Source organism: Peromyscus leucopus, chromosome 18 (assembly GCF_004664715.2).
Source record: "Peromyscus leucopus breed LL Stock chromosome 18, UCI_PerLeu_2.1, whole genome shotgun sequence".
Classification (NCBI taxonomy): Eukaryota; Metazoa; Chordata; class Mammalia; order Rodentia; family Cricetidae; genus Peromyscus; species Peromyscus leucopus.
In genome coordinates, this window is record NC_051078.1 from 2,877,763 (window position 1) to 2,903,522 (window position 25,760).

Consider the following 25,760-nt stretch of genomic DNA (forward strand, 5'->3'; position numbering starts at 1 on the left):
TGTGTCTGTGTGTGTGGTTGTCGTTGTTTTAAAGGGTAGCTAGAAAGAGAAAACACCGAGACAAAACAGATTAAATAAGTGCCACAGGGGAAATACAGGTAGGTGCCCAGTACAGGTCCATGAAAGAGACACAGGGTAAGAAAGGCTTCAGGAAGATTCAGCCTTCTCAGGCTACACACAGTAGCTCCTGGCATCTTTTTCCTGTCAACGTTGCCTGCCTGAGGTCTGTTTCAAGCAGATTTCACTTGGGCCACAATGTTGGGTGGATACCTAGCAGGAAGCCTGTAACCATTCACTGAAAATATTTGGTGACTCCCTGCCTGAGCCTGGCACTGTATTATTAGGCCATGGAAGCTGGATAAACGGAAGAATAACACATCGAAATGAAGGAAATCTGCGGTGGTGTGTTTCAAAAGGAAGAAAGACAACAGGCCTTCACTTGAGCACAGGCTGTCAAGGCTGGATGGAGGAAAGACGGACCCTGTGGAACTGGCCTTGAGGCCTCCAGCCTGGGCGACCCTAAAGACGGGTAGCCCACGGCTCTGGGCAAAGTCTGTTCTCATTTGGAGAAAGGCTCGCTGTCCTTAATGGACAAGTCTGTCCTCGGTCACTCCTTCCTGCCGGTGACAGGCTGGAGTGGAGGGTCCTCCCGGACTAGAACTTAACAGGGAGATGGAGTTGGCGCACGAGGGCGTCCCCAGCCGAGCTTCCCAGAACTTTCACTTCAGGTACACAGCAAAGTCAGACCTTCCCAGGGTTGTCACATCCTTCAAACGTCGCCCAGGAGAGGGCAGTGGCCGGAAGCACGTTCGCCGGCCCTGGGGACCGCCCGCCCCATGCTTTCTGGACTCTAAAGTATCACTCCCGAACCGGCCGAGCCTGGGGACAAAGGTCCGGCGCTCAGCAGACAAACCCCCCCTAAAGAGTAGGTGTCTGGAAGCGGAGCGCAGCGGTCCCTGGTTCCAACTCCCTGTAGCCTGGCATCTGAAACCCTGACTTGGGGGGACAGCGGGGTGGGGTGGGGGGGAGGCCAGTCCGCAGATATCAAAAACAAAAATCAAACAAACAACCAACAAAAAAAAACCTGAGCCTGACCTCTGAGGGCGAAAGGGGGTGGCCCTTCCCCAGCCCCACCCGCCGGTGAGTCACCTCCCCCGCGCCCCGTGCCAGGCTGAGCAGGGCTGGGCGGGTACCAAGGTGGGCTCCGTCCCCGAGCCCCGGGGCGAGCGGACAAGCTGCGGCGTGTCCCCGCGGGTGTCCCTGTTTACCCGGAGCCCCGGAGCGGGGTGGGGGGGTGGGGGCGGGCCCGCGTGGCCCCGCCCCGCCCCGCCCCGCCCCCCCGGGCCCGCAGGCCCCAATCCCCGGCCGCCTCCTCCCAAGTCTCCAAATCAAAGCTCAGCCTTTCCCTCTCCCTCCCGCACCTTCGCGGCGGACCGGCCACCCCTGCCCCCACCCGAGGCTGGGGGAGGCACTGTCTGGGTCCCCCCCCACCCCCCAGGAAGCCGGGCCTGCGCCCGGGCGTCGGCTCGGGACCCCACGGAGGGGGATCTGAAGTCCTGGGGTGTGACCCTGAGTCCCGAAGGGGCGCGGGGGCTCCGCTGCGCTCCACCCTCACCCCATCCTCCCGCCCCGGGCTCCTCCGGCTCCGGGGAGCGCCGGGAGGGCAGGCGCAGCCCGAGGGCGACGGGGCGCCCCGGGGACTCCCACTCCCGGTCCGCTTTCCCAGAACTCCGGGGCCCCGGTCGCGCCTCCGGCTCCCCCTCCCCAGGGCAGCGCGCCAAACCAGCGCATGCGCATTCCCAGGATTGCCGCGTAGCTCGCTCGCTCGCTCGCTCTCTCCCCCCCCTCCTCCTCTTTTTTTTCTTTCCCCGCCCCTTCCCTCCTTCCCTCCTCTCCCTGACCCCTCCCTCTCCCCCTCTCGGCACCCCCTCCCTCCTCCTCCTCTCCTCTCCTCCCTCCTCCCCCCCCCCCGCGGCACTTCAGTCCAGGGGAACAGCGGTGCGAGCTCCAGGCCAGTGCACTGAGGAGGCGGAAACGGGGGAGCCCCCAGTTCTCCATCAGGCCCCTACCCAAGGCACCCCCCCATCGGGTCCACGCCCCCCACCCCCCACCCCGCCTCCTCCCAATTGTGCATTTTTGCAGCCGGAGGCGGCTCCGAGATGGGGCTGTGAGCTTTCGCCCCGGGGAGGGGGAAAAGGGAGCGAGGAGTGGAGCCCGGGTGAAGGGTTCGAATTTGGGGGGCAGGGGGGGCGCACCCGCGTCCGCAGGCCCTTCCCGAGGGGCGCGGAACTGTGCCTTTTCACCTACGCCCCTGGTCCGCTTGGCTAAAGGAAAAAGGATAAGAATAGAAGAGCCCGGGGAGAGGAAGATAAAGGGGGACCCCCCAATTGGGGGGGGGGACACGAGGACGAGAAGTAAGAGGACCGGAGGGCGGGGGCTGCTGCTTGCAACGGCCCACACCATGCTGACCCCGCCGTGGCTGCTGCTGCTGCCCCTGCTCTCGGCGATGGTCGCCGGAGCCTCTGTCGATGGTGAGTGAGATTTCCGCGGGCCCCCTTGGAGCCCGGGGGGCTCCCCCTTCCCAGCCCCCACTCCTGCGTCTGGATGGGGAAGGGAGACGCGGGAGGGGGTGCCTTTTGTTATCCCGGTCCAGCTGACACAGCAGCGGGCCTGACTGGGGGCGGGGATGGGGTCTGATTTGGGGGATGGGAGCCGGGGACAAATGATGCTTCCAGGGCCCCCCAGCTCAGACAAAGACCAGAGGCCTGGCTAAGGAAGGAGGGCTCCCCCCTTTTTCTGATCCTGGGATTGAGAGGCCTTCTCTTCCTATTTCTGGTAGGGGAGGGCCTCTGCCTCCCCTGCATCCTCCACCCTCCCACAACCCCCCCCCCCCAGTCTGAATTGTGAAGGAATCCGGATTTGCTGTGTACCACTGCAAAAGGGGGCGGAGGGCCTTTTGCGGTGGACTCTGAAGGCTGGGAGGCAGAGCTGGCTAGGGGTGCCCTGCTGGCCAGAGGGCAGGCAGGCAGGCAGGCAGGCGGAGAAAGCTGTGGGTGGGGAGAGGGAGGGCCCCCTGTTTGGGTGTGGAATGAGCCCTGCATCCCAGACATGGAGGCCTGGGTCCAGAATCCCGGGCTGCCTGCCTGCCTGGGTTCCGAAGTGAGCACACTCCCCTCTGATGGCCTCTGTCAGTGGCCAGGGTTGAGGGACGGAGAGGTGGGGGGGCCCGTCTGGTGATGCTCTCGACTGAATCTCCCTTCTTAATTCCTGGGAGCTTTGAGATGAGAGAGAGAGAGAAGAAAAAAATCAGATGTCATCATTCTGGAAGGGACTGGAGGATGGCCTGGAATGCTGGGGAGGGGGTTCAGAGGAAGCCCATGTCCGGCTTGATCACAGTTTGGACTGGAAGGAGAGTTGGAGGCTGGATGGGGGTTATGACTTAGGCACCCACACCCCAATTCCCGCTCGTTTAGTGAAATGTGTTTAAAACGCCCAGCCCTGCCTCATCCTCTTGCAGACAGTTGATGTGCCAGTTAGGCTGGAGCTGCTGGGCTCTTTGGGGAAATGTGTGGCCCCCTCTCCCCTCTTTCTGCCAGCTGTTTTTCCTCTTGCTGTGAGTCACCAGTTCAAGACTTGCCCAAGCTTTACGCTGGGGTCATGGGGTTGAGCTGGGCTGGGCCCCTAACTTGAGAAGGGGTGAGATTTTGTTACTTCCTGTCAGGTTTACCCTCCGACGGGGGACAACAGCCTCATAGCATCAGACGCCCCTCCTCTGGCGTCCAGAGCTTGCCAGGCTGGGATTGGGAAAGTTTTTCTCTGAAACCAGATGATGTGCTCTTCGGCCTCCCCCCCCCAACCCCACCCCCCTTCCCTAACTTGTTTCAGTTGGGAGAGGAGGGCAGGAGGGTCAGGAAGCAGCCGTGCCCAGAAAAACAGTGTAGTCCGTGGCCCTCAGTCACGCCGCGTTGGGGACCGTCTCGTCTGGCTACCACCCCTAATTTTCTGCCTATGAGGAGGAAAGGCTGTGCCCTAAAAACCCTTCAGACAAGTCTGTGCAGCCACCCTCTCTGCCCTTCACATCTCACGCCATCCTGTGCTTTCTTCTTGGTCTCAGCCCTGTGAGGGGAGAGGGGAAACTGAGGCAAAGAACTTCGGGAAGAAAAAAATATTAAGCCAGAGACAGACCGACCCATCAGGAGCCTGTGCAGGGGTGCGGGGGGGGGGCGGCGGATGGAGTCAAGTAGGCGGCCTGTGGAGGACCTGGGTCCTAGGGAGCATCACTCCAAGGAGTCCAAATGCTGCACTAAGTTGATTGATTGGTGGTGTTTGAATGAGAGAGTCTGACATGTTCTCCTTAACCGTCTCTAGGCAAGCACCCCTAAATCCTGAGTTCATGGCAGCTCTGTGCATGGCCGGTCAGGGTGGGGGTAAAGGTCAGTGGTAGACTATTTGTCCTGGCACACAGGATGCCCGTGTTCCATCCCTGGCGAGAAACACGGTCCCCAGGGAAGGGACCACCTCCAAACACACCCAAACTCTTCCCCTGGGGAGGAAGAGAGAGAGACCTGTAGGAGTCGGCCCTGGAGACTCTGAAGGTCCTTCTTGGCTTTCCAGGGAAGGGGCCTCCTGCCTCAACTTACCTGACGATTCTAATTGCCCTTCCTGCTTCTCAGGAATAGCTCTAGGGGCCTTTCCCCACCTTTCTCCTCTCCGTGTCTGGAGCTCATACTGGGGTCCTCTGCATTGTGGGGTGAGGGGGTTCACATCCTCCTGGGAGGCCCAGTGGGATGCACTTGCAGCCAAGGACGATGGAAAAGGCTAAGGGAGAGAAGGATCACTGAGGGCCTTGCTGAGGGGAAGGGACACTTCACGGGAGCTTGCCAGGCAGCCAGCCTGCTCAGGGAAGACCTCCCTCCCTGCCCCTCTCCTCTCCTGCTCCAGCCGGCCTGTTACTAGTTGCTAGCAAAGGTGAACAGCTGAGCTATGAGATGGACGTGTTAATGTCCTGGCTTCCTGAGAGAAGGTTCTAGTCTCCCTGCTCAGACCCAGATCCTAAACATCCCTCTCTAGCTTCCTCCTCTGAGGCCAGACACGCGTCGGAAATTCCTCTGGGCCGCTATTTTGATGCTGGGGGCAGCAGCTTCCCAAGACTTTCTCTTTGCGTCTTGTCCTCCATGCTTTTGGTTTGTTTTTGTTGTTCTCTCTGTCCCTCCCTTACGGGGCCTTCCAACCATGCCACCCAGGGCCCGACCCTAGGTCAGATCCTTTCCAAACCCACACGCTCTTCCAACCCCTTCCTGGGGTGAGGTGCAGCTCAGGGTGGGTGGCAGGGCAAAGTTAGTGTGCCCGAGGCCCTGGGTTCGGTTCCCCCAGCACCAACAAAACCCAAATCAACCAGCCATTGCTTACCTCTGCGAAGTCCTTCCTTATTCCAGTGTTACTCTTTCCTGTCTTGGCCCCACACATATGAACCCCAGAGTTCATTCACACACACACACACACACACACACACACACACACACACACACACACACACCCTGGATTCTCTTCTGGGGGTCTTGCCCACCCCTTGGATTCCTGGGATCCAGATCTGAGTAGGGGGAAGCTTGCTTGTCCTTGGGGAACCCAGGGCTGTTGAGTGGGACCATGCAAGGGTCTCTGAGTTGGTGGTGACTTGTGCCAGGGAACCTGGTCCCGCCCCCCTGTGTTCTGTCCCAGATTTCAGCCTGGTTTGCAGGATCCTGCATTGTTTGGAGAAGGAAGCAGTTGGCTCTGGAGTGTTTCCCGTGCTGTGGCCTCATGGCACCAGTATAGAGCCTCCCAGAAGGAGGTGAGGGGTAGGGGAGAAGGGGAGGTGACAGTCCCCCAGGCCTGACTGCCCAGGCTGAAGAGTTGGGCTTCCCTCCCTGTCCCCCCACCCTCCCACTCTGCAGAGGCAGCAGGCTCTAATCTGGACTCCCTTAGGTCAGAAGTTACTGTGTTGGGACTCTATCTCCCAAAGCCGGGATATGCGCTGCCCCGCCTCCGTCTCGGGGGAGGGAGGGGTCATTCTCTGGGTTCACCCCAGGACAGCTGTGTCACCCTCTGGGCAACCTCTGCATTTAGTCCCCTTCCTGTCTTTTTGGCCGTCTGTCTGTCCATCTTCTTATGGTCTTCAGAAGCTCTCTGTCTCTGGCCCTCTTGGTTCCCGTCTTTTATTTACCCATCTTCCCAGCCCTGACTCTCTGTTCTCAGTCACCCTCTGACTTGCTTTGGGCCAACCATATTTACCTCTCTGCGGGTCCCCTCGATGGATCGTGAAAGCTGCTTGGTAGTGGCATCTCTTCCGGGCTTTCCTTCCTGCCCCTTACCTTTGGTATTCTTCCCCTCCTGGACCCAGACTGTCCCCTCCAACTCCCCCCCCCCCAAATTCCTCTCTTCTAACCAAACCCCTTTGACTGATTTTGGAAATTGGGATCAGGGCGAATATTTCTAAAACAAAAACAAACAAACAAACAAAACCAACTTGGGGTGTGTGTGTGTGTGTGTGTGTGTGTGTGTGTAATTGGGGGTATTTCAGGAAGAAAGGAAAGAGGTGAGACCTGTGGTAGAACTTCCTCCTGAGAACTTAAGGAGGTCAGGAGCTTAGCGCTCTCCTGCTGGTGAGCACAGGCCATGTGGGGCATGGGGGAGGGCTAATCATGGACTCAGCCTTGGGAGAGACATGTTGACCTCCGCGGGCATTCCAGGGGATCTGGATTTTATTTGTGGGGAAAGGAAAAGATGGGGTCGTGGGTCAGGCTAATGTCCTGAGTCAATATTGACTCAGGATAGAAGAGGAGACCCTTCTCTTCCCCCCGGCGGTCCAAGCCACCCTGTCTGTCCATCTGTCCCAGGCCGCAAAGCAGAGTTCCAGACTCAGGAATGACAAAAATGTGTCTGAACCTCACTGAGCTGCGGGAAGGAGCCGCTGGTAACACCCAAAATACATAAAATTTGGGGAAAAGCTCTGTTGGGCTGGAGGCCCTTGCTGCCCTGCTCCCAAACGTTGGAGAGCTCAGATTCCTGCAGCCTGCCCCAACCTCCCTGGCTCCTCGTGTGGTTTCCCTTACAGAATGTTCCTCTCGGAGGGAGCCTAGCCCCCCCCTACCCTGTCACTCTCCAAATGGCCCCAGGGTCACTTTCTTGCTCTTCCTGCCTCCTGTCTCCTTGTCCTTCTGGAGGAATGTTTGAGGTCCCCAGGGGCTGTTGAAGGACAGGTCCCTGCTCTTTGGAGACCGTCTCTGTCCAGGGTTTTCTTCTCTCCCTGTTCCCTAGCCAGGCATACTGGTCTCCTGTCCCCACCCCACCCCAAGGTCCCAGAGTGGGACAGAGGCTGATAGCCAAGGCTTGAGCCAGGCGGTGGGGGTCTGTGTTGTGTCTGGATACACACCCAACCCCACACCTCCTGCCCTGGCTCCGGCTTGGTGGCCCTGGGGGCCGTGGCTGGGCTGGGTGCCTGGCTGGGGAGGGCCAGGGTGTGGGCCAGGTTAGCATGGCAGTCACATCTCCAGGCAGAGCTGAGAACAGACAGCCCCTGTGTCTCCGTGCTCCTGCAGTTCGCTCTCCCTCCTCCCTCTCCTGCTCCCCCGCCTGCCCCGGCCCTCTTCTGTCCCATCCTTGTCCCTGTCCTCCATGCCCTCCTCCCCAGAGGCTACCCAGTCCATACAGCCCCTGTTCCCCTCCGGGTGCAAGGGGAACCGTGTTTCTGCCTCTTCCTTCTCAGTGTTCCCCTCTGTAAGATGGGACTGCACTAGCAAACACCCCGCAGCTTGACAGTCGGACCCCAGGGCTTCCGATATGTGTGTGGCACTCAGTGGTCGTGGGGCGGGAGCAGGCAGGGACCCTTTCTAACCGCCGCCACCGCCGATATTGTTCCCCGTCTGAAGGCCCCAAGAATGGATTTTCTGAATCTTGGGTTCAGATGCAGACGATTCAGCTGAGGGCATCTCGGTTGGCTTGGCCTTTAAGGAGATTATACATCTCCTCCCCCACCCCCACCCCAGCTCCCTCCCAGCTTGGAGGAGGCTTCACTTGGCTGTGGAAACTGCCCCAAAGTAGGTTATGTGTTTTCCTTCTTCTCCCCCTGAAGGAAATCAAAGACAGGCTTCAGCCTTCTCACTCAAAATTCCTAGGGCTTTCTCCACCGTGGCTGACAGGAAGTTCTTTCACTTATCACTCTCCAATCCTTCTGCTCTCCGGGCTCTCTTGAGAGACACGCACCCCCACCCACCCCACCCCGTCCACCCCTCTGCCCCTGAGCCTGAGGAGATGGTGCCGAAGGACAGGGTCTGAGCCCTCCTCTTCCTTTCAGGGAGGGAGGGGAGCCCATCCCCCACCGCCCGCCCTCCACAAGAGCACACATCTGGTTTGTGAATCTCTCTCATTTCAGCTTTTGGAGTTTGCCAGCTGCTGTTTCCTCTGTCGAATTCAGGCCAAAAATGGGGGTGGGGGACCGTGGGGGAACCATGTGAGGGCCAAAGGAGGGGATCCGTGGCCGGGACGTGGAAGGCAGAGGAGGTCAGAATGACCAGCCAGTGACCTCAGACCCTGGCTGTGAGTTCTGCCCTGGGGAAGGCTGGGGCGTGGGCTCAGCCCCAGGTAGGGGAGGGAAGAAGTGTCACCGGTGTCTCAGGGGCCGCTTCTGAGCTCCAAACCTCCCATCTGCCTCTGAGTCCCACTGCAGTCCTCTCCCGCCCCCACCCCCCCCTCAGCCGGCCTGGCTGGCCAGGGGAAGTGATGGCCTCCAGCATGCTAACTAGGTTGGCGGGCTGTTTCCCCGGGAAGACCTCACAGCTGGCCCAGTGGGGTAATGAACTCAGCATTATCCACCTCCTCAAGGGGCCTTTATTCCCGGATCAGGGGAGGAGGGAGGGAGGGGGACCTCCAAGGGGGCCTGGCCATCCTTGATGTGTTTCCTGAACTCAGCTCTGGTTCTGGCCAGGGGCCTGGGTACAGTCCTCCCTGCCAGAGATGGGATGAGGGAGACAGGGGCCTGGTATAGTCCTCCCTGCCAGAGATGGGATGAGGGGGATCAGCCTGGTACAGTCCTCCCTGCCAGAGATGGGATGAGGGAGACAGGGGCCTGGTACAGTCCTCCCTGCCAGAGATGGGATGAGGGAGACAGGGGCCTGGTACAGTCCTCCCTGCCAGAGATGGGATGAGGGAGACAGGGGCCTGGTACAGTCCTCCCTGCCAGAGATGGGATGAGGGAGACAGGGGCCTGGTACAGTCCTCCCTGCCAGAGATGGGATGAGGGAGATCAGCCTGGTACAGTCCTCCCTGCCAGAGATGGGATGAGGGAGATCAGCCTGGTACAGTCCTCCCTGCCAGAGATGGGGATGAGGGAGATCAGCCTGGTACAATCCTCCCTGCCAGAGATGGGATGAGGGAGATCAGCCTGGTACAGTCCTCCCTGCCAGAGATGGGGATGAGGGAGACAGGGGCCTGGTACAGTCCTCCTGCCGGAGATGGGATGAGGGAGACAGGGGCCTGGTACAGTCCTCCCTGCCGGAGATGGGATGAGGGAGATCAGCCTGGTACAGTCCTCCCTGCCAGAGATGGGGATGATGGAGACAGGGGCCTGGTACAGTCCTCCCTGCCAGAGATGGGATGAGGGAGACAGGGGCCTGGTACAGTCCTCCCTGCCAGAGATGGGATGAGGGAGATCAGCCTGGTACAGTCCTCCCTGCCAGAGATGGGATGAGGGAGATCAGCCTGGTACAGTCCTCCCTGCCAGAGATGGGGATGAGGGAGATCAGCCTGGTACAATCCTCCCTGCCAGAGATGGGATGAGGGAGATCAGCCTGGTACAGTCCTCCCTGCCAGAGATGGGGATGAGGGAGACAGGGGCCTGGTACAGTCCTCCCTGCCGGAGATGGGATGAGGGAGACAGGGGCCTGGTACAGTCCTCCCTGCCGGAGATGGGATGAGGGAGATCAGCCTGGTACAGTCCTCCCTGCCAGAGATGGGATGATGGAGACAGGGGCCTGGTACAGTCCTCCCTGCCAGAGATGGGATGAGGGAGATCAGCCTGGTACAGTCCTCCCTGCCAGAGATGGGGATGAGGGAGATCAGCCTGGTACAATCCTCCCTGCCAGAGATGGGATGAGGGAGATCAGCCTGGTACAGTCCTCCCTGCCAGAGATGGGGATGAGGGAGACAGGGGCCTGGTACAGTCCTCCCTGCCGGAGATGGGATGAGGGAGACAGGGGCCTGGTACAGTCCTCCCTGCCGGAGATGGGATGAGGGAGATCAGCCTGGTACAGTCCTCCCTGCCAGAGATGGGGATGATGGAGACAGGGGCCTGGTACAGTCCTCCCTGCCAGAGATGGGATGAGGGAGATCAGCCTGGTACAGTCCTCCCTGCCAGAGATGGGGATGAGGGAGATCAGCCTGGTACAGTCCTCCCTGCCAGAGATGGGATGAGGGAGAGAGGGTGTTTCCACTGGACTCTCTCCTTCAGAGCCCTGACACACTTTCCTTACTCTCCGGTCTCAGTCCTGCGTTCCAGTTAGTGCTGTACAGGCTCCCCAGGAACTGTGGCTCCTGAGGGGTCCTTGGCCTTGGCCCCCATCTTGGTGCCCAGTCAGTGCCTATCACAGAGCTGGCCTCCAGTGTGCCAGAGGAACAGAAATGGGCTTGATCCAGGTGGGAGACAGGATCCCTGCCTGGTGTGGGTGAGAGACCCCTGTGCTGGACACGGTGATAAGGCGTCAGATGAGAGAGGACTGCAGTCTTGGAGAGCCTAGAGCCGTGGGGCTGGAGAGATGACTCAGGGGTTAAGAGCGCTGGTTGCTTTTTCAGAGGGCCGGAGTTCGATTCCCACCACCCAAAGCCAGCGCACACGCATCCGTAAGTCCACTTTCAGGGGGTACAGTGCCCTCCTCTGCCCTCCTCAGGCACCAGGCAAACATCGTGGTCCACAGACACACACACGGGCAAAGCACCCGTACACATAAAACAAAACTTTGAGAGAGAGAGAGAGAACCAGAGTCGGCTGAACTGAATTGAGTCCTGGTTTTGTCACTTGCCAGGTGTGTGGTCCTGGGCAGGCCTGGCCCAGAGATCGGGGCTTGGCAGCTCTCTAGGCGTCGTCCTGTGGGGAAGACTAAATGATGAGATCGCAGATGGAGAGAGCCGGTCCATCACTGCCCCCAGCGCCTGACTCTGCACACAGTCCCGTCAGCTGTCAGTGATGTAGCTCCTCACTGGGGAGGAGGGGGATTCAAGTCAGGTGGTCCCCGTGGATAGAGTCATTCCACAGGTGAGGGACGTCAGAATTAGTTTCTCCAGAAGGAATCAAACCAGCCAGGACCCTGCCACGGCTGGAGAGTGATCTTTAGATCCTTCTTATCTGGAGCGCACGCGCGTGTGCGCGTGCGCGCACACACACACACACACACACACACACACACACACACACACACACACACACACACACACACACACCCGGAAGTCCCCTACTCTGTGGTCTGACCAACAGGGAAGCTGTTAGGTGGAAGGTGAGCCTCCTACCCTCTCCCACCCTCCCTGTCTGGCTCCATCCTCCCTGCTGTCCTCCGAGATAACATCTCCGAGCCACACTGTGTGCCAAGGGCCTCTCCACAGTGGGTTCTCACGTGGGGGGGGGGTCCAGTGGTAAGGAGCTGGAGCTGGGGTGACAGGTCAAGAGGTCAGTAGTGTCCCTGAGGTCAGAGAAGCAGAGTGGTTAGTTAGGAAAGGCCGTCTGCGGGCTGCCCGTGGGAACAAGAGGAACATGAAGAGAAGACACAGCAGAGGCCTCTGCTCTTCCCGGCACAGTTAGCAAGGTCAGGGGGTGCCGGGGTGTGATGACGAAACCCGAGCGGCACGGACTTTGACCCTGAAGCCCTGGGGTGGAGGGGCATGCCGGACACACGGCCTCGAACCCTTGGAAAGGCTCCCCCCTTTGTTATAGCTGCGCTCTGTGGAGGATTTGATGCTGGGGAGGCATAGGAAGCTCCAGCGTCCACGAGTTGACCACCGTCCTTCCTCTTACCCCTCCCTTTCTCTCCTTGCCTTCAGCCCCTAAAACTTGCAGCCCGAAGCAGTTTGCCTGCAGAGACCAAATCACCTGTATCTCGAAGGGCTGGCGGTGTGATGGGGAGAAGGACTGCCCAGACGGTTCCGATGAGGCCCCCGAGATCTGTGAGTTCCTTTCCCGGGGCCCCCCCACGCTCTAAACCCTGGGCTTTTTTTTTCTCTTTCCCTTTTGCGGGGTGTTTGGGATAGGAGCAGCCAGAGACTCTAGCCTGGCATGGACCTTGCTCTGTGGCTGTGTCCGCCCGTGACATAGCTCAGTGTTCCCTCCTGCGTCTCCAAAGCACCTGGCGCGGTGGGAGCAGCCATGGTACCTTGGATTTCTCCCTTGGCTGCTGCACCCCCAGGGCGGCTGGGGGGCAGTGGCCTCTGGGGAGCACCTTCGCCACGAAGGAGATAACCAAGCTGCCCTTTCCTGACACCATTTCCTTCCTCCCACGTTTGAAGCTTCTCTGGCACTCGGTGAGTGGCCTTCAGGCCCTGCCAGGTACCCTTCTGCCCCTCGTCTCCCAGGCCAAAGGCCACTGCTCTTGCTCAGTCCCTGGACCAGAAGCCCCACCCCTGTGCCCTTCCCGACACCCCGCCTTCCCCTGCCCCCAGTAAGTGGTGTAATCAGAGCAGCTGTTTGAACTGGGAGAAAGGTCCTCACCCAGCCTTCACCCTCCCAGTGGCCAGGAGAGGGGCGAATAGGGGGAGGACTTGCTGGCAGGACCCCAGAGTCCTAGGGTCTCTGCCTTCAGTATTTCCCCTGCATGGCCAATCCTGGCCAAAGGTCTCAAAGCATGCTATCTTTTCTCGTCATCCAGCTTCAGTTCCACCCTGTGTCCCTTCTAATACCTCTATTGTGGCTATCCAGGCTAGTGGTTAGGGTGGAAAGGAAGCTACTGGTTCCTCCTCACCCCTGCATCCTGCCCTGGAGGGGTAATCGCCGGGGAATTAGGCCTCCTGTGGTCCACACCACTTTCCCCTCCACGTTTCTGACCCTGGGCCTGTGTGTTGGAAGGAGAGGAAGCCACATGGAGGGGCTGGGGATCGGTCACACTCTTTGGTTCATCCCTTCCTTCAGCGTGGCGTAAAACCTATCCTACTGAATCTCCACACATGTGTGAACACACATGCACCCTCCTGGACGATATCAGACACACATAGCCCCTCCAGGCACGAACACCCACCAGACAGAGGCTCAGGTCGTTTGCACAGCCCTTGTGGATGCTCCCAAAAGTGGCTGCAGAAACACTCAGACAGATGCCCAAACACCTGTCATGGCGGGGGGCACTCAGACCCAGACAGGCTCGCACGCCCACAAAGAAAAGCACGGAAACTCCCTTGCCTAGAACCTCTATAATCACGCCATCGGCCTCACACGAACCCCTCCCTGCTCGGGTGGGGTCCACACCAGAACAGGCACACCTTGCCGTTGGGACCGTTGGTGTCTTCCTATCTCATCCCTCTTCCTGGCAGCTATGGAAACGAAGAAGGATGTTATCAGTAGACCACAAGTTTTGACCTTTCTCGATCTTCCCACCAGGCCTTTGCTCCGGGTTAGAAGTCTAGAATAATACAGCTTAAGAGAAATACAGTATAAGTCACATATGCAGTTTTGAAATATCCAAACAGCCACATTAAAAAAGCAAACAGCTAAAGTTAATTTGAATATTTTTATCAAATGCACCAAAAATATTGCAGTAGATTAATATTACTTGTATGAAATTATTAGAGATCCTTGGCCCTCTTTTGATGTTTGATATAAAAAACTAGTATATATTTTATATGTAGGCTTTAGGGTTGTTTTGGATTTTTGCAGACAGTGTTTCTCTGTGTAGCCCTGGCTGTTTTGGAACTCCCTCTGTAGCCCAGGCTGGCCTCGAACTCACCCTGATCCACCTGGCTCTGCCTCCCGAGTGCTGGGATTAAAGGTACCACGCCTGGCTTTATATGGAGTTTGAATTTACCACACTTACAGTGTTTGAGAACTGCATACGGCTGTGTCTGTGTCTGTGAACTGGCTCACTTCTAGACGTGGGCCTTCACCCGACACAGCTCTGTGCTCTGAGAACCACGGAAAGGTAGTTTATTTCTGTACGTCTGTCATGGGAGCTCCCTCTCTGCCAGGGACTGTGTTTCCTTAAGCTTCTGCCTGTCTCCTGGTTTATAGACTATCAAGGCCATAGGGTCCATGAGCATGGAGCGTTTACAGTAGGCCCTGGCGTTCCCCTTCACATGACTGACAGATGCCTAGCTACTGTTGTGAGTGGCGAAGCCGTCGTTAGAAGAGTCCGTTTAGTCCCTAAGACCTCTTCAGATCTATGGCCCTCTGAAATGCCAATCTTGGTTTTATTCTTCACCTTCCCCACCCAGTACAGGGATGACTAACTGGCTACCTCAGGCAGCTTGGTGATGCCGTCACATCTGTTTGCTCCCAGGTCCCCAAAGTAAAGCCCAGAGATGTCAACCAAATGAGCACAACTGTCTGGGGACCGAACTGTGTGTTCCCATGTCTCGTCTCTGCAATGGGGTCCAGGACTGTATGGATGGTTCGGATGAGGGCGCTCACTGCCGAGGTAAGAGGGCCACGCGCTCTCCTGTGCCGTGGGGTACATGTTCTCTTGGCGCAGCATCTGGGGGGATGTTACAGTTCACCATCCAAGGACCGTCCTTGGACTTTAGTGGGTATGAGACCTTGTCCTGCTCCCATGCCCAGACTTGTCAATGAAATTAGTGGGCCCCTTGGGCTTGGAAGCCTGATCAAACAGCCCTGTGGGCCTCAGCTGTGGGCCAGACTGGGCACTTTTCCTCTGGCTGTGTGTGCTCGGACAGGTCACCCCTCCTCAAGCCTGTTCTCAACTATTAGATGAGAAGTGTTTTTTTTTTTTTTTGGTTTTTCGAGACAGGGTTTCTCTGTGTAGCTTTGCGCCTTTCCTGGGACTCACTTGGTAGTCCAGGCTGGCCTCGAACTCACAGAGATCCACCTGGCTCTGCCTCCCGAGTGCTGGGATTAAAGGCGTGCGCCACCACCGCCCGGCGAGAAGTGTTCTTATACTCTGTTTTTAATAGTGAACTACTTCAAACACTTTCCTCCATGACTCCTGGGTGTGAACACAGAGGAACAGAGATGTTGTCATCCGAGCTAGGGTTAGGGACCTCAAGTCTGGTTCACTGACCCTGCCAGAGTTCTAGAAGGCATCCCTCAAGAACTGAAAATCTTGGAGGGGTCCAAAGGCTGCTCTGGTCCTTCCTCTCAAAGCTGGTTGATGGGAAAGCCCTTCGGACTGAGGAGGGGACATCAGTAACCAGTCACACTTCTTGGCTGTGGTAGCGGGTTAAGAGGGATCCGTGATGTGGGACAAACCTTCAGGCCCGGCTGTTAGAGAAATAGTCGCCTCTCTTCTGCCCCGGGGTCTGGGCCTGGAGCAAGCAGCTTTTGACAGGTCTTGAGGAGGGCAGTCATTGGAGGGGGGGGCAGTGTCATATGTCATACACATGTCAGAAAACATCTGCTTGTGGGAGGAGACACATCTGGATCCTTTCACTCCAGCAGGGACTGTGGAGCAAGGGGGTTTGTGGGAGATTTTTTTTTTTCCTCCTTCCTTTTGGCTGATTTCATCTGGAGCTCTTGGGATGAGACGCAGAAAGTTGGTTTAGGGCTAACTTCAGCCCCGTGGCCAATCGTAGCTAGAGCATTGTGTGCCCAGGTTTGCTTCCTTTTCGAATACCTTTTTAGTCTCAGAAACAAACAAACAAGAAACTTGGCTTGGCACCTCCCGCAGTATTAGAGAGGCCTGCCCACCCACAAGACTTCTTTTCCAGATTTCCCACAGCAGGCAGCATTTACCCCCTTGGTGAAAGACTGGAAAATCAGTCTTTCTGATCAGAGGGCGGAGGAAGAGTAACTGAGGTTTACCCCCTCCCCCCAGCTCCTCCTGGCGAGCTCAGTGCTTTAAACACCTTAACCTCTCCGCGGTTTTCTCCTAGGTGGGGGTGTGAAGAGCTTGGACAAAGGGGTCTTTGTGGCCTTGTCGCCTGGCCACAAGCAAGCCCTTAATTGGGTCGCTGGGGGGGGCAATTCTCCCACCTCGCCCCGCCCCTGTCTTACCCCCTCTGTCTCCCCTGGAGAAGTGGGTCATGGCAGAAGGAGGAACTCCTCTTCCTCTTCCTCTTCCTCCTCCATCTGGACTCTGGGTCTTCCCTCTGAGGCCTCCGGAGCTCAAGGATGACTTAGAACAGCACTTCTGGGCCGGAGGGCAGAAACAACTGTGTTGCCTGTCGGAGCTGACATGACATAGTAACTCCCTTCGGGTGCAAACATAAGGCACAGGGAAGGACAAGATTCACTGTCTCTTCTTGTTGACCCTATCAAAATACCAGAAGCCATCCTAGGGCAGGGGGGTGACACCGATGGCCCAGAGTGACAGAGCAGGAAGAGGCGGGTGCCAAGCCACAGTCGGCTGTGTGACCTTGTCCCCGTCGCATTGGCGCTTTCTGGGCTCTGCACAATCCTGCGCTTGCTTCCTAAGTGCTCTCCCTCTCGGGCACCGTGGCCTTTACTTCAAAGCGGCTTCTGAAGGGTGACTGGGGCCGGGGGAAGGTTGCTGTCTCGGGGTGGCTGCGTGTCTGGGGGCCTGAGTGTGTCTCTCCTACCCCGTGCAGAGCTCCGGGTCAACTGTTCTCGGATGGGCTGTCAGCACCACTGCGTCCCCACGCCCAGTGGACCCACCTGCTTCTGCAACAGCAGCTTCCAACTGCAGGCAGACGGCAAGACGTGCAAAGGTATGTGATCGTGGATGTGTGTGTGTGTGAGACATGCAAAGGTATGTGATCGTGGCTGTGTGTGTGTGTGTGTGTGTGTGTGTGTGTGTGTGTCATGCAAAGGTATGTGATCGTGGCTGTGTATGTGGGGAGGGGCATGCAAAGGTATGTGAACGTGGCCGTGTGCGGGGTGTGTGTGTGTGTGTGTGTGTCATGCAAAGGTGTGTGAACATGACTGTGTGTGTGTGTGTATGTCATGCAAAGGTATGTGAACATGGCTGTGTGCGGGTGTGTGTGTGTGTGTGTGTGTCTCATGCAAAGGTATGTGAACGTGGCTGTGTGCGGGGGTGTGGGGGGGGTGTGAGGGGGCTGGCTGCCAGGTGAGTTGAAGCAGGGCTGGGCTGAGGGAGAAAAAGACAAAAAGAGGGCCCAAGGGGCAGCCCAGACATACTGTGGCTGTGAGCCCTAAGTATTGCTTTCAGCGGAGCTTTCAAAACTCTTCGAAAAATTTTCGGTTGCACACAAATTTTGTTGTAAAAAATTGAAGCATTAGCCAGATGGTATGGCTCACACCTGTAGTTCCAATACTTGAAAAGCTGAGGTAGGTGGATTATTAATGAGTTCCAGGCCAACCTGGGCTACAGAGTAAAAGCCTTTCTAAAAAAAAAGAAAAAGAAAGAAAAGATCAAAGCCGGATGGTGGTAGTGCACACCTTTAATCCCAGCACTCGGGAGGCAGAGGCATGTGGATCTCTGTGAGTTCAAGGCCAGCCTGGTCTACAGAGTGAGTTCCAGGACAGCCAGGATTACACAGAGAAACCTGTCTTAAAAAGAGAGAGAGAGAGACAGAGAAAAAAGAAAAGAAAAAATTAAAAGCATTACAGATAAGACAGAGCTCCTTAATAAATTCTCTTCCAGTCTGCCCCGTTCCGTCTGGAGGTGAATCCAGCAGCAGGCTGTACCCCTCCACCAGCCCTCGGTTGCAATCACCAAAACGCTAATTGTAGATCTTGCTTGTGTGTGTGTGTGTTCTTTTTCCATACGTAATGTCACACTGTAGGTATCGCTTACGTGCTTTTCACTCCTCAGTACATTCTAGGGATTTTCCCTCCCCCTCCCCCACGCCCCACCCGCCACGGTAGTCTGTGGAGATCTACCTCATTCACTAAAAACCACTGTGACGTGCCGCTACGACCACAGTTTACTTGGCCATTTCCCTGTTGATGAGTAAGATGTCCCCAAGTTTTCCCTCTGTCACAAACAATGCAAACCTTTCTGTTTTAAGTTTGCCTGCCTCGAGTCTGCACAAATATCATCTTCTCCGTGCGGCTGTTCTTAACCACTCTGCGTACATCAGACCCTCACGACTAGGCCTTCTCCTTCTTCCCCCCCCCCCTTTTTTTTTTTTTTTTTCCAGACAGGATTTCTCTGTGTAGCTTTGCGCCTTTCCTGGAACTCACTTGGTAGCCCAGGCTGGCCTCGAACTCACAGAGATCCGCCTGCCTCTGCCTCCCCGAGTGCTGGGATTAAAGGCGTGCGCCACCACCGCCCGCGGCCCCCCTTTTTTTTTTTTAAATGTGTATCAGTGTTTTACCTACATGTATGTATGTGCACCACATGCATGCCTGGTGCCCACGGAGGACAGAGAAGGGTGTTGGATCCCCTGGAACTAATAACATTATGGATGGTTGTGAGCCACCATGTGGGCACTGGGAACTGAACCCAGGTCCTCTGCAAGAGCGGCCAGTGCTCCTAACCGCTGAGCCACCTCTCCAGCCCCTCTGTCCTTTTTTTTTTTTAAGATTTATTTTTACATGTATGAGTGAGTGTTTTGCCTACATGTGTGTTTGTGTACCACATGCATGCTTGGTGCCCCCAAGAAGTCAGAAGAAGGCGTAGGAACCCCTGAAATTGACATTACTGATGGTTGTGAGTCACCATGAGGGTGCTGGGAACAGAACCCGGGTCCTCTGGAAGTGCTGTAAGTGTTCTTAACCACTGAGCCGTCTCCACAGCTCCTTGCCTTTTTGTTTGTTTGTTTGTTTGTTTGTTTGTTTTTTTTTGGGGGGGTTGGTTTTTTGAGACAAGATTTCTCTGTGTAGTTTTGGTGCCTGTCCTGGAACTCACTCGGTAGCCCAGGCTGGCCTCGAACTCACAGAGATCCGTCTGGCTCTGCCTCCCGAGTGCTGGGACTAAAGGCGTCGCCACCACCGCCCGGCCCTTGCCTTTTATTTTGAGAGCAGTGCTAAGGATCAAACCCAGGGCCTCCTTGCACAAGTCAGGTAGGCGCCCTGCTGCTGACGCACACCACAGCCCCGCTGTGCTCTTGGTCTCCAACAGCACTGGTCATTTTCCACTCTACCACCCCCTCGAACCCAAGCTTCACCGTTTATTTCCTTTATTATAACATCCGCCTTCCGCTGATGACCAGAGTGTCAGTTTCATGAAGACAGTAATGTAGTCCTGTTTTCAAATTCGCCATCGCGTCTTCCGAGCCTGCCTCATCGGTTTTCCGAGAAACGTTTCCTGAATGACCGTGGGGCGTGATGGAGCAGAGGGAATCCCAAAACTGTGTTTTCTGGGCCATAGGTTTGCACATTCGGATCTGTCACCGATTCCACCAAACCGTCCCCCGGCTGGCGGTGTCGCAGGGCACCCTTGCCGCGCTGGATAACGGCTCTCCTGTCCCCTCTCCTCGCAGATTTTGACGAATGCTCCGTGTATGGCACCTGCAGCCAGCTTTGTACCAACACGGACGGCTCCTTCACATGCGGCTGTGTCGAGGGCTACCTGCTCCAGCCGGACAACCGCTCATGCAAAGCCAAGAACGGTGGGTAGGGCAGCCCCCCTGGCCACGGAGCGGAATAGTGGCCTCGGCAGCCAGAAGGTCCCCCCTGACCTCTGTCTGTCCCATCTTCAGAGCCGGTAGATCGGCCGCCGGTGCTACTGATCGCCAACTCCCAGAACATCCTAGCCACCTACCTGAGCGGAGCGCAGGTGTCCACCATCACACCCACGAGCACCCGACAGACCACGGCCATGGACTTCAGCTACGCCAACGAGACCGTGTGCTGGGTGCACGTCGGGGACAGTGCCGCCCAGACACAGCTCAAGTGTGCCCGGATGCCCGGCCTGAAGGGCTTCGTGGACGAGCATACCATCAACATCTCCCTCAGTCTGCACCGTGAGTCGCCCGTTCAGAGGGGAGGGGAGCTGGGCGAGACGGACCCTGCCTGGAAAAATTAGACGGAAGGAGTCCCGCTCGGGGCAGGAGCCCAGTGAGGCTGCCTCCAGCAGAGGCCGGAGACTGGGGCCTTGAGGCCTCTTTGTAGCAGGAGCAGAGCGATGATGGCTCTTCTCCTGCTACACTCTGAGCTGTCTCTAGATGGCATTTTGCATTTCTGGTCCAGGGCTAAGGGAGGTCTCAGTGGAGAAGGGAAGGCTGAGAGGGCCATGAATGGTCACTCTCCCGAGACCAGGGACTGTCCCGTCTTTGAAAGGGGAGTGTGGATTAGACTATGAGGGGCTTCCCCATATAGCAGGAGCCAGGACTAGGGGGAAGACGCTAAGGATTTGGAGAAGGGTCAGGGAATGGGGGTGTTAGGTGGCAGAGGGCAGAGGAGCCTGAGCCTGGCTTGGTTTGGTCTTTGGTGGAGTACTTTTACCCTCAGGAGTATGGCCAGAAAGGACTTCCCACCGCTGGGTAGGTGCCAAGTCCCTGAGCCTGTTTCCGGTCCTTGGCAGTCAATGAGACTGAGGGAGGAGCCATGAGCTGCGTGAGCACTGAGGACATGCTGGCCATTCCCATTCAGGCTCGCGCCTACGCAGCTCGCTGTCCCTACAGCGAAGAAGGGTGTCAGGGGATGGGCTCACGCCTAGCTGGGTGCAGATCCACGGCAGTGTTGTTACACAAACAAACAAAAACTACTTCCACAGAGTCCGCAGCTGGCAGACTCACATTCCCCGAAAAGCCACCGAGGGCTGAGGGGAAGGATCTGGGCTGTGGTTGATCTGCCCCCAGCCCTCAGATGGAACTGGAACTCTGACCCTGAGGAGACCAGGATTCCCTACCTCAACTTGGGTTCCCTAAGCTGCATCATGGATTGGTGCTAGTCTGTCCAGGTCTGGTAAATTGAAGTGAAAGCCTTGTGGTAAAATAAAGTACATAGCTCGAGGGTTGCGAACTTCAGATCCTCTTAGTTTGCCCCCCCCCCACCCCCCAGCTGGTGCCGATGCTGAACCCAGGGGCCTCACTAGCGAAGGCTAAGCGTGTGTTCTGTGGCTGAGTATAGTCCTAGCTCCTGTAGCAGATCTATAAGTTCCTTGCTTCTGGGCCTGTGAGGCTTCCCGTAGAAAGCAAAGGTTCCAGGAAATTATGAAGGATTCGGTCTGAGTGCGAGGGTCCTTTTGGGGATGGTGGAGAACAGAGGAGCCCTTCCTGTCTGTGGCTTAGGATACTGCTCAAACATTGGCTTCCCGGCACTACAGTGTCCAAGGTCCACTGTGATTGGGTATGTGTCCTTCTGGAGTGCTGGGCTGAGAGCTGCCTGGCCCCCGAGGGGTGGGCAGCTCACGGAGCCCTGTGTGGTGAGACTGGAGACAACTTCCCAGTGTGTGTTTCCGGTTCACCGTCCCGCTCAACAGGCCTGCTTGGGCAAAGAGACATGGCAGCCTTTTCTCCAGCCTGGCCACAGGGCCAGAGAGTGGTATGCTGGGTAGGTGGCTATGATGTACCCTCTGGGAACCCTCTCAACTTCTGCTCTGGCTTGGTCCATTCTCCCGACTTCCTCCCCACAGAAGCAGGAAGTAACCTTGGGTAGATACCCCTCCCTTGGCAAACAGATTTGCCTCGTCTCCCCGGGCTGCCGCACTTTCCTGGGCCCCTGGGGCAGAGTCCAGGAACCTGGAAGAGACCAAGGTTCTTGGGGGAAATCCTCTAGGGGAGACGAGCAGGCCCCAGCTTCCCTTCCTCCCTACCTCGTCCCCACCCCCCACCCCTGACGCCAGGATGTCTGGCTGTCACCGTGAGGATGGTTGTTTGCTCTCATCCCACAAACTAATTGTGGGCCCTGAGTTGAGGATGTCAGAAGTGTCTCTGTAACACCCTCCCCCCACCCCTACGACATCCCCTTCCCCAGGAGGAGGCCTGCCCTGGGGTCAGGGAACTCCAGGGGCCCAGGGACACACCTGCTTGCTGGGGTCTGCGGTCCTATAATTAGCTCCCTGGAGGGTGAAGGAAAAGTCCCCGACCTTGTGCCTTCTCAGTCCTCCAGCCGCTCTCCCTACAGTCCTCCCATCCTTCCCTGTGACAGGGACCTCTGTGAGATCCCTGGGGACATGCCTAAGCAGGGTAGTGGGGGGGGGGGAGTGAGGAGGCAGGGGTGTATGTCTTATGATTGAGAGGTGGGGAGCCAGTGAGGACAGCCTACTGGTGTGGGGAGATGGGGGAAGCCTGCCTCAGAGAGACCTCTGCAAACAGAAATAGAATATAGAGAAGGAAGGAAGCCAGTGAGAGAGCCTGTTCACATGCGTCCCAAAGCGTGGGGACCGGTCTGCTCTGCATCCTGAGTGCCTTCTAAGGGCCCCTCATTACTTCTCCCCTCAGATGGGGCACACTGCTAAACCCATCTCCCCTAGCCCCATGGTCACACTGGCTCGGCTCCTCCCAGACCCACCTAGTGAACCGGGAGATCTGAAGTTCCCATGCCATGCTTGGTGAGGCCAGAAAAGAAGGGAAGGGAGCCGGGAGTGTGGCTCATGGCTGGCCCTGCGTCCCATCCCCAGTACCAAAGGGAAGCAAGACTAGTGGGTTTCAAGTTGAGGACAGAGAAATCACTGGAGCCCACATCTCAATACAGCAAGATCCCCGTCATACCTTTTCTAGAGAAACGGTGTGCATTTCAGCATGCACAAGCTTTTAAAAAAATGTCGTTAAAGGTTTCTTTTCTTTTCTTTTTTTTTTTACATTTTATTCGTGTGTGTGTGTGTGCATGCATGCGTGCACATGGGAGCCGTGGGAGCCATGTGGGAGTCAGATGGCATGTGAGAACCCTTCACTGTGTGGGTCCTGAGGGTCTAATTCAGGTCATCCAGCTCTTCGGTTCACCACTGACCTGTCTCACCAGCCCTGTGAACAGGTTTTGTTTTGTTTTTTTATTTTTACTTTTTCTCGGAGCTGAGGACCGAACCCAGGGCCAGCAAGTGCTCTACGACTGAGCTAAACCCCCAACCCCTTGTTCTGTGTTTTTAAGACAGGATCTTGTGTAGCCCAGGTTGACTTCCAACTTGTTACACAGCTAAGACTGGTCCTAAACTTCTGGTCCCTCCTGCCTCCAGCCCCTAGTTATAAAGTTCAGCTTTACAGCTATGTTCTTATCTGATGTTACCATTAGAAAATTCCTATACCGTGGTTTGATTATTAATTTTTTGGTGCGTGTATGTGTGTGCACTTGTATGTATGTATATGTGTCTGCCCATGCGTGTAAAGGCTGGAAGTCAGATGTCTCCACCTTATTTTTTAATTATTTTAATACATGTATGAGTGTTTTGCCTGCATGCATGTCTATGCATGCCTAGTGCCCAAAGAGGCAGAAAAATGGTATCAGATCCCTTGGAACTTGATTTTCAGACAGTTGTGAGCCACCATCTGGGTGCTAGGTACTGAACCCAGGACCTCTGGAAGGGCAACAGGTCCCTTTAACCACTGGGCCATCTCTCCAGCCCCACTCACTGCCTTATGGTAAGGTCTCAGTGAAGCTGGTGTCGCGGATCCAGCTCGACTGGCCGACCAGCCCAGGGACGCTCCCGTTTCTACTTCTCTGGCGCCGGGATCACAGTGTGCGCTGACCACCTTATTAAATGTGGTTAGAGACAAAATCCTGCTGTGTAGCCCTGGCTGGCCTGAGATTTGATAGATGGACCAGGCTGGACTCACAGAGATCCACCAGCTTCTGCCTCCTGAGTGCTGGGATTAAAGACATACGCTACCATCACCCAGCAACAAACAGCTTTTTTTTTTTTTTTTTTTGATTTTCAAGACAGGGTTTCTCTGTGTAGGTTTGGAGCCTGTCCTGGATCTCGCTCTGTAGCCCAGGCTGGCCTCAAACTCACAGAGATCCACCCAGCTCTGCTTCTGCTGGGACTAAAGGTGTGTGCCTGCTGCCGCCACCACCACCGCCCAGTTTAACAACCAGCTTTTTTTCTTTTTTCTTTTCTTTCTTTTTTTTTTTTTTTTTTTTTTTTTTTTTTTTTTTTTTTTAAGATTTATTTATTATGTACACAGTGTTCTGTCTGCACATATCCCTACAGGCCAGAAGAGGGCGTCAGATCTCATTACAGATGGTTGTGAGCCACCATGTGGGAGCTGGGAACTGAACTCAGGACCTCTGGAAGAGCAGCCAGTGCTCTCAACCTCTGAGCCATCTCTCCGGCCCAGTAACCAGGTGTTTAAAGTGAATGCTGGGAATAGAACTCAGGTCCTCGTGCACAGGCAGTAAGCCCTCCATTGACTGAACCATCTCTCCATCCCTAATTAATTAACTTTTGAGATGGGTGGGGTGGGGTGGAGTGGGTGGGTGTTTCACAACAGGAAATGGAGTCGTGATTTTTCTAGAGGGGAAGGCAAATAAACAAACAGCACCCCACCCCTGCTCGGTCCCATATGTGTTTACAGAGTACTTCAGAAGCTGAGCATCACGGCCCACAGCCGCGGTCCGACACTTGGGAGGCAGAGGGAGGACGATTAGTAGTGCCTTCCAGGCCAGCGTGAGCTACAGAGTGAGACCCTCTCTAAAAAAAACATAAACTGTACAAAACGGCACATTTCCAGAGTGGACACGTGGAAGCATTCCTTCCTTTGGCCTTCTGACTCCTCCCACAGGGTGTCGTGATACCGGGCAGGTCTAGCCAGCCGCCCTGTCCTCTGCCACCGCCATTCCGGCACGCTGGCGGCATCTTCCCTTTCCCTGGTTCCTAGTCCCTAACAGCCCTTTCTTTCCTCCTCTCCTGGCCAGCACCAGCCCCGTGTCTCTGGGCCTACATCCAGTCTCCTCCCGCCCCCCTCCCCCGCCCTGTCTCCTTGAATTTGGCTCCCAAGCCAGCCTACCCCCCAGCTCTGTCCTCCCTGATTTTAAGCCAAAGGAAGTAACTTAAGCAAGATGGACATTTCAGAGCCCAGTGAGAATTTCTCAATCACACAGAGACCCTAAGTCAGGCAGGGCAGAATCCAGGCATTTCGTCCACAGGCTCCTGGCTGGATGTCCAAGCAGGGGTGGTCGGAAGGGTGCTCCGGGATAAGTTACGGGTAAGCTCTGGACTTGCTGGTGGAGCAGGCCAGAGCTGAAGCCAGGGTTTGGTAGCAAACAGGAACACCGAGGCCGTGTTCTTTAATCAGACCTGCCAGCCCCGCCTCACTGGCCTGATCCCTGAGTGGGATTTCGAACTGTGCTCTGCCAATGTCCTGGGGTATTCCAAGGCCAGAAGGGGAAGGGAAAGGATGTTCTGGCTCCAGGAGAGCAGAGGAAGGACTCTGTATTCAGTAAATATTTGTTAAGCCAATCGATACCTGTGTTTCTGACACCGGGGAGGAAGTGTGTAAAGACAGGGCCTGACCTCCCTTCATCTGCAGTCAGGTGGGAGTCATGATGGAGTTCCTGGGGTCACTGAAGCCTGTGACAGGGACAGGCACTTTTAGTAGGTTAAATTCCTTCCAGCTCAGAGAGCTCCTCTGTGTAGGGGGAGCTTCTTCCTATACAGAAGTTCCTCCGTGTAGCGAGAGCTGCTTCCAGTCAGGGTAGGTCCCCTCTGTGGGGAAGGTCTCTCCTTAGAGCGGACGTGGAATAAGAACAGCGGTTGTCGCACACATGCCCCCCCCCATCCTGTTACCCACCTTTAGTCAGGAGGCCACAGGCTGGTGGAGGTGGTGGAAGGTTGGGTTAG

The 25,760-nt window shown here is 56.4% G+C and overlaps 1 protein-coding gene across 1 annotated transcript in view; it reads left to right on the forward strand.

The window, feature by feature from the left end:
- The first annotated feature begins 1,976 nt into the window (after positions 1 to 1,976).
- Lrp1 (LDL receptor related protein 1) overlaps positions 1,977 to 25,760 on the forward strand; it is an 85,108-nt gene continuing 61,324 nt past the window's right edge. The window contains exons 1-6 of the mRNA XM_028886217.2: positions 1,977 to 2,531; positions 12,064 to 12,186; positions 14,502 to 14,639; positions 16,726 to 16,845; positions 19,525 to 19,653; positions 19,744 to 20,007. Of these exons, the coding sequence (XP_028742050.1) occupies positions 2,462 to 2,531; positions 12,064 to 12,186; positions 14,502 to 14,639; positions 16,726 to 16,845; positions 19,525 to 19,653; positions 19,744 to 20,007 (844 nt within the window). The 5' untranslated portion in view covers positions 1,977 to 2,461. The remainder of the gene's footprint in view (positions 2,532 to 12,063; positions 12,187 to 14,501; positions 14,640 to 16,725; positions 16,846 to 19,524; positions 19,654 to 19,743; positions 20,008 to 25,760) is intronic.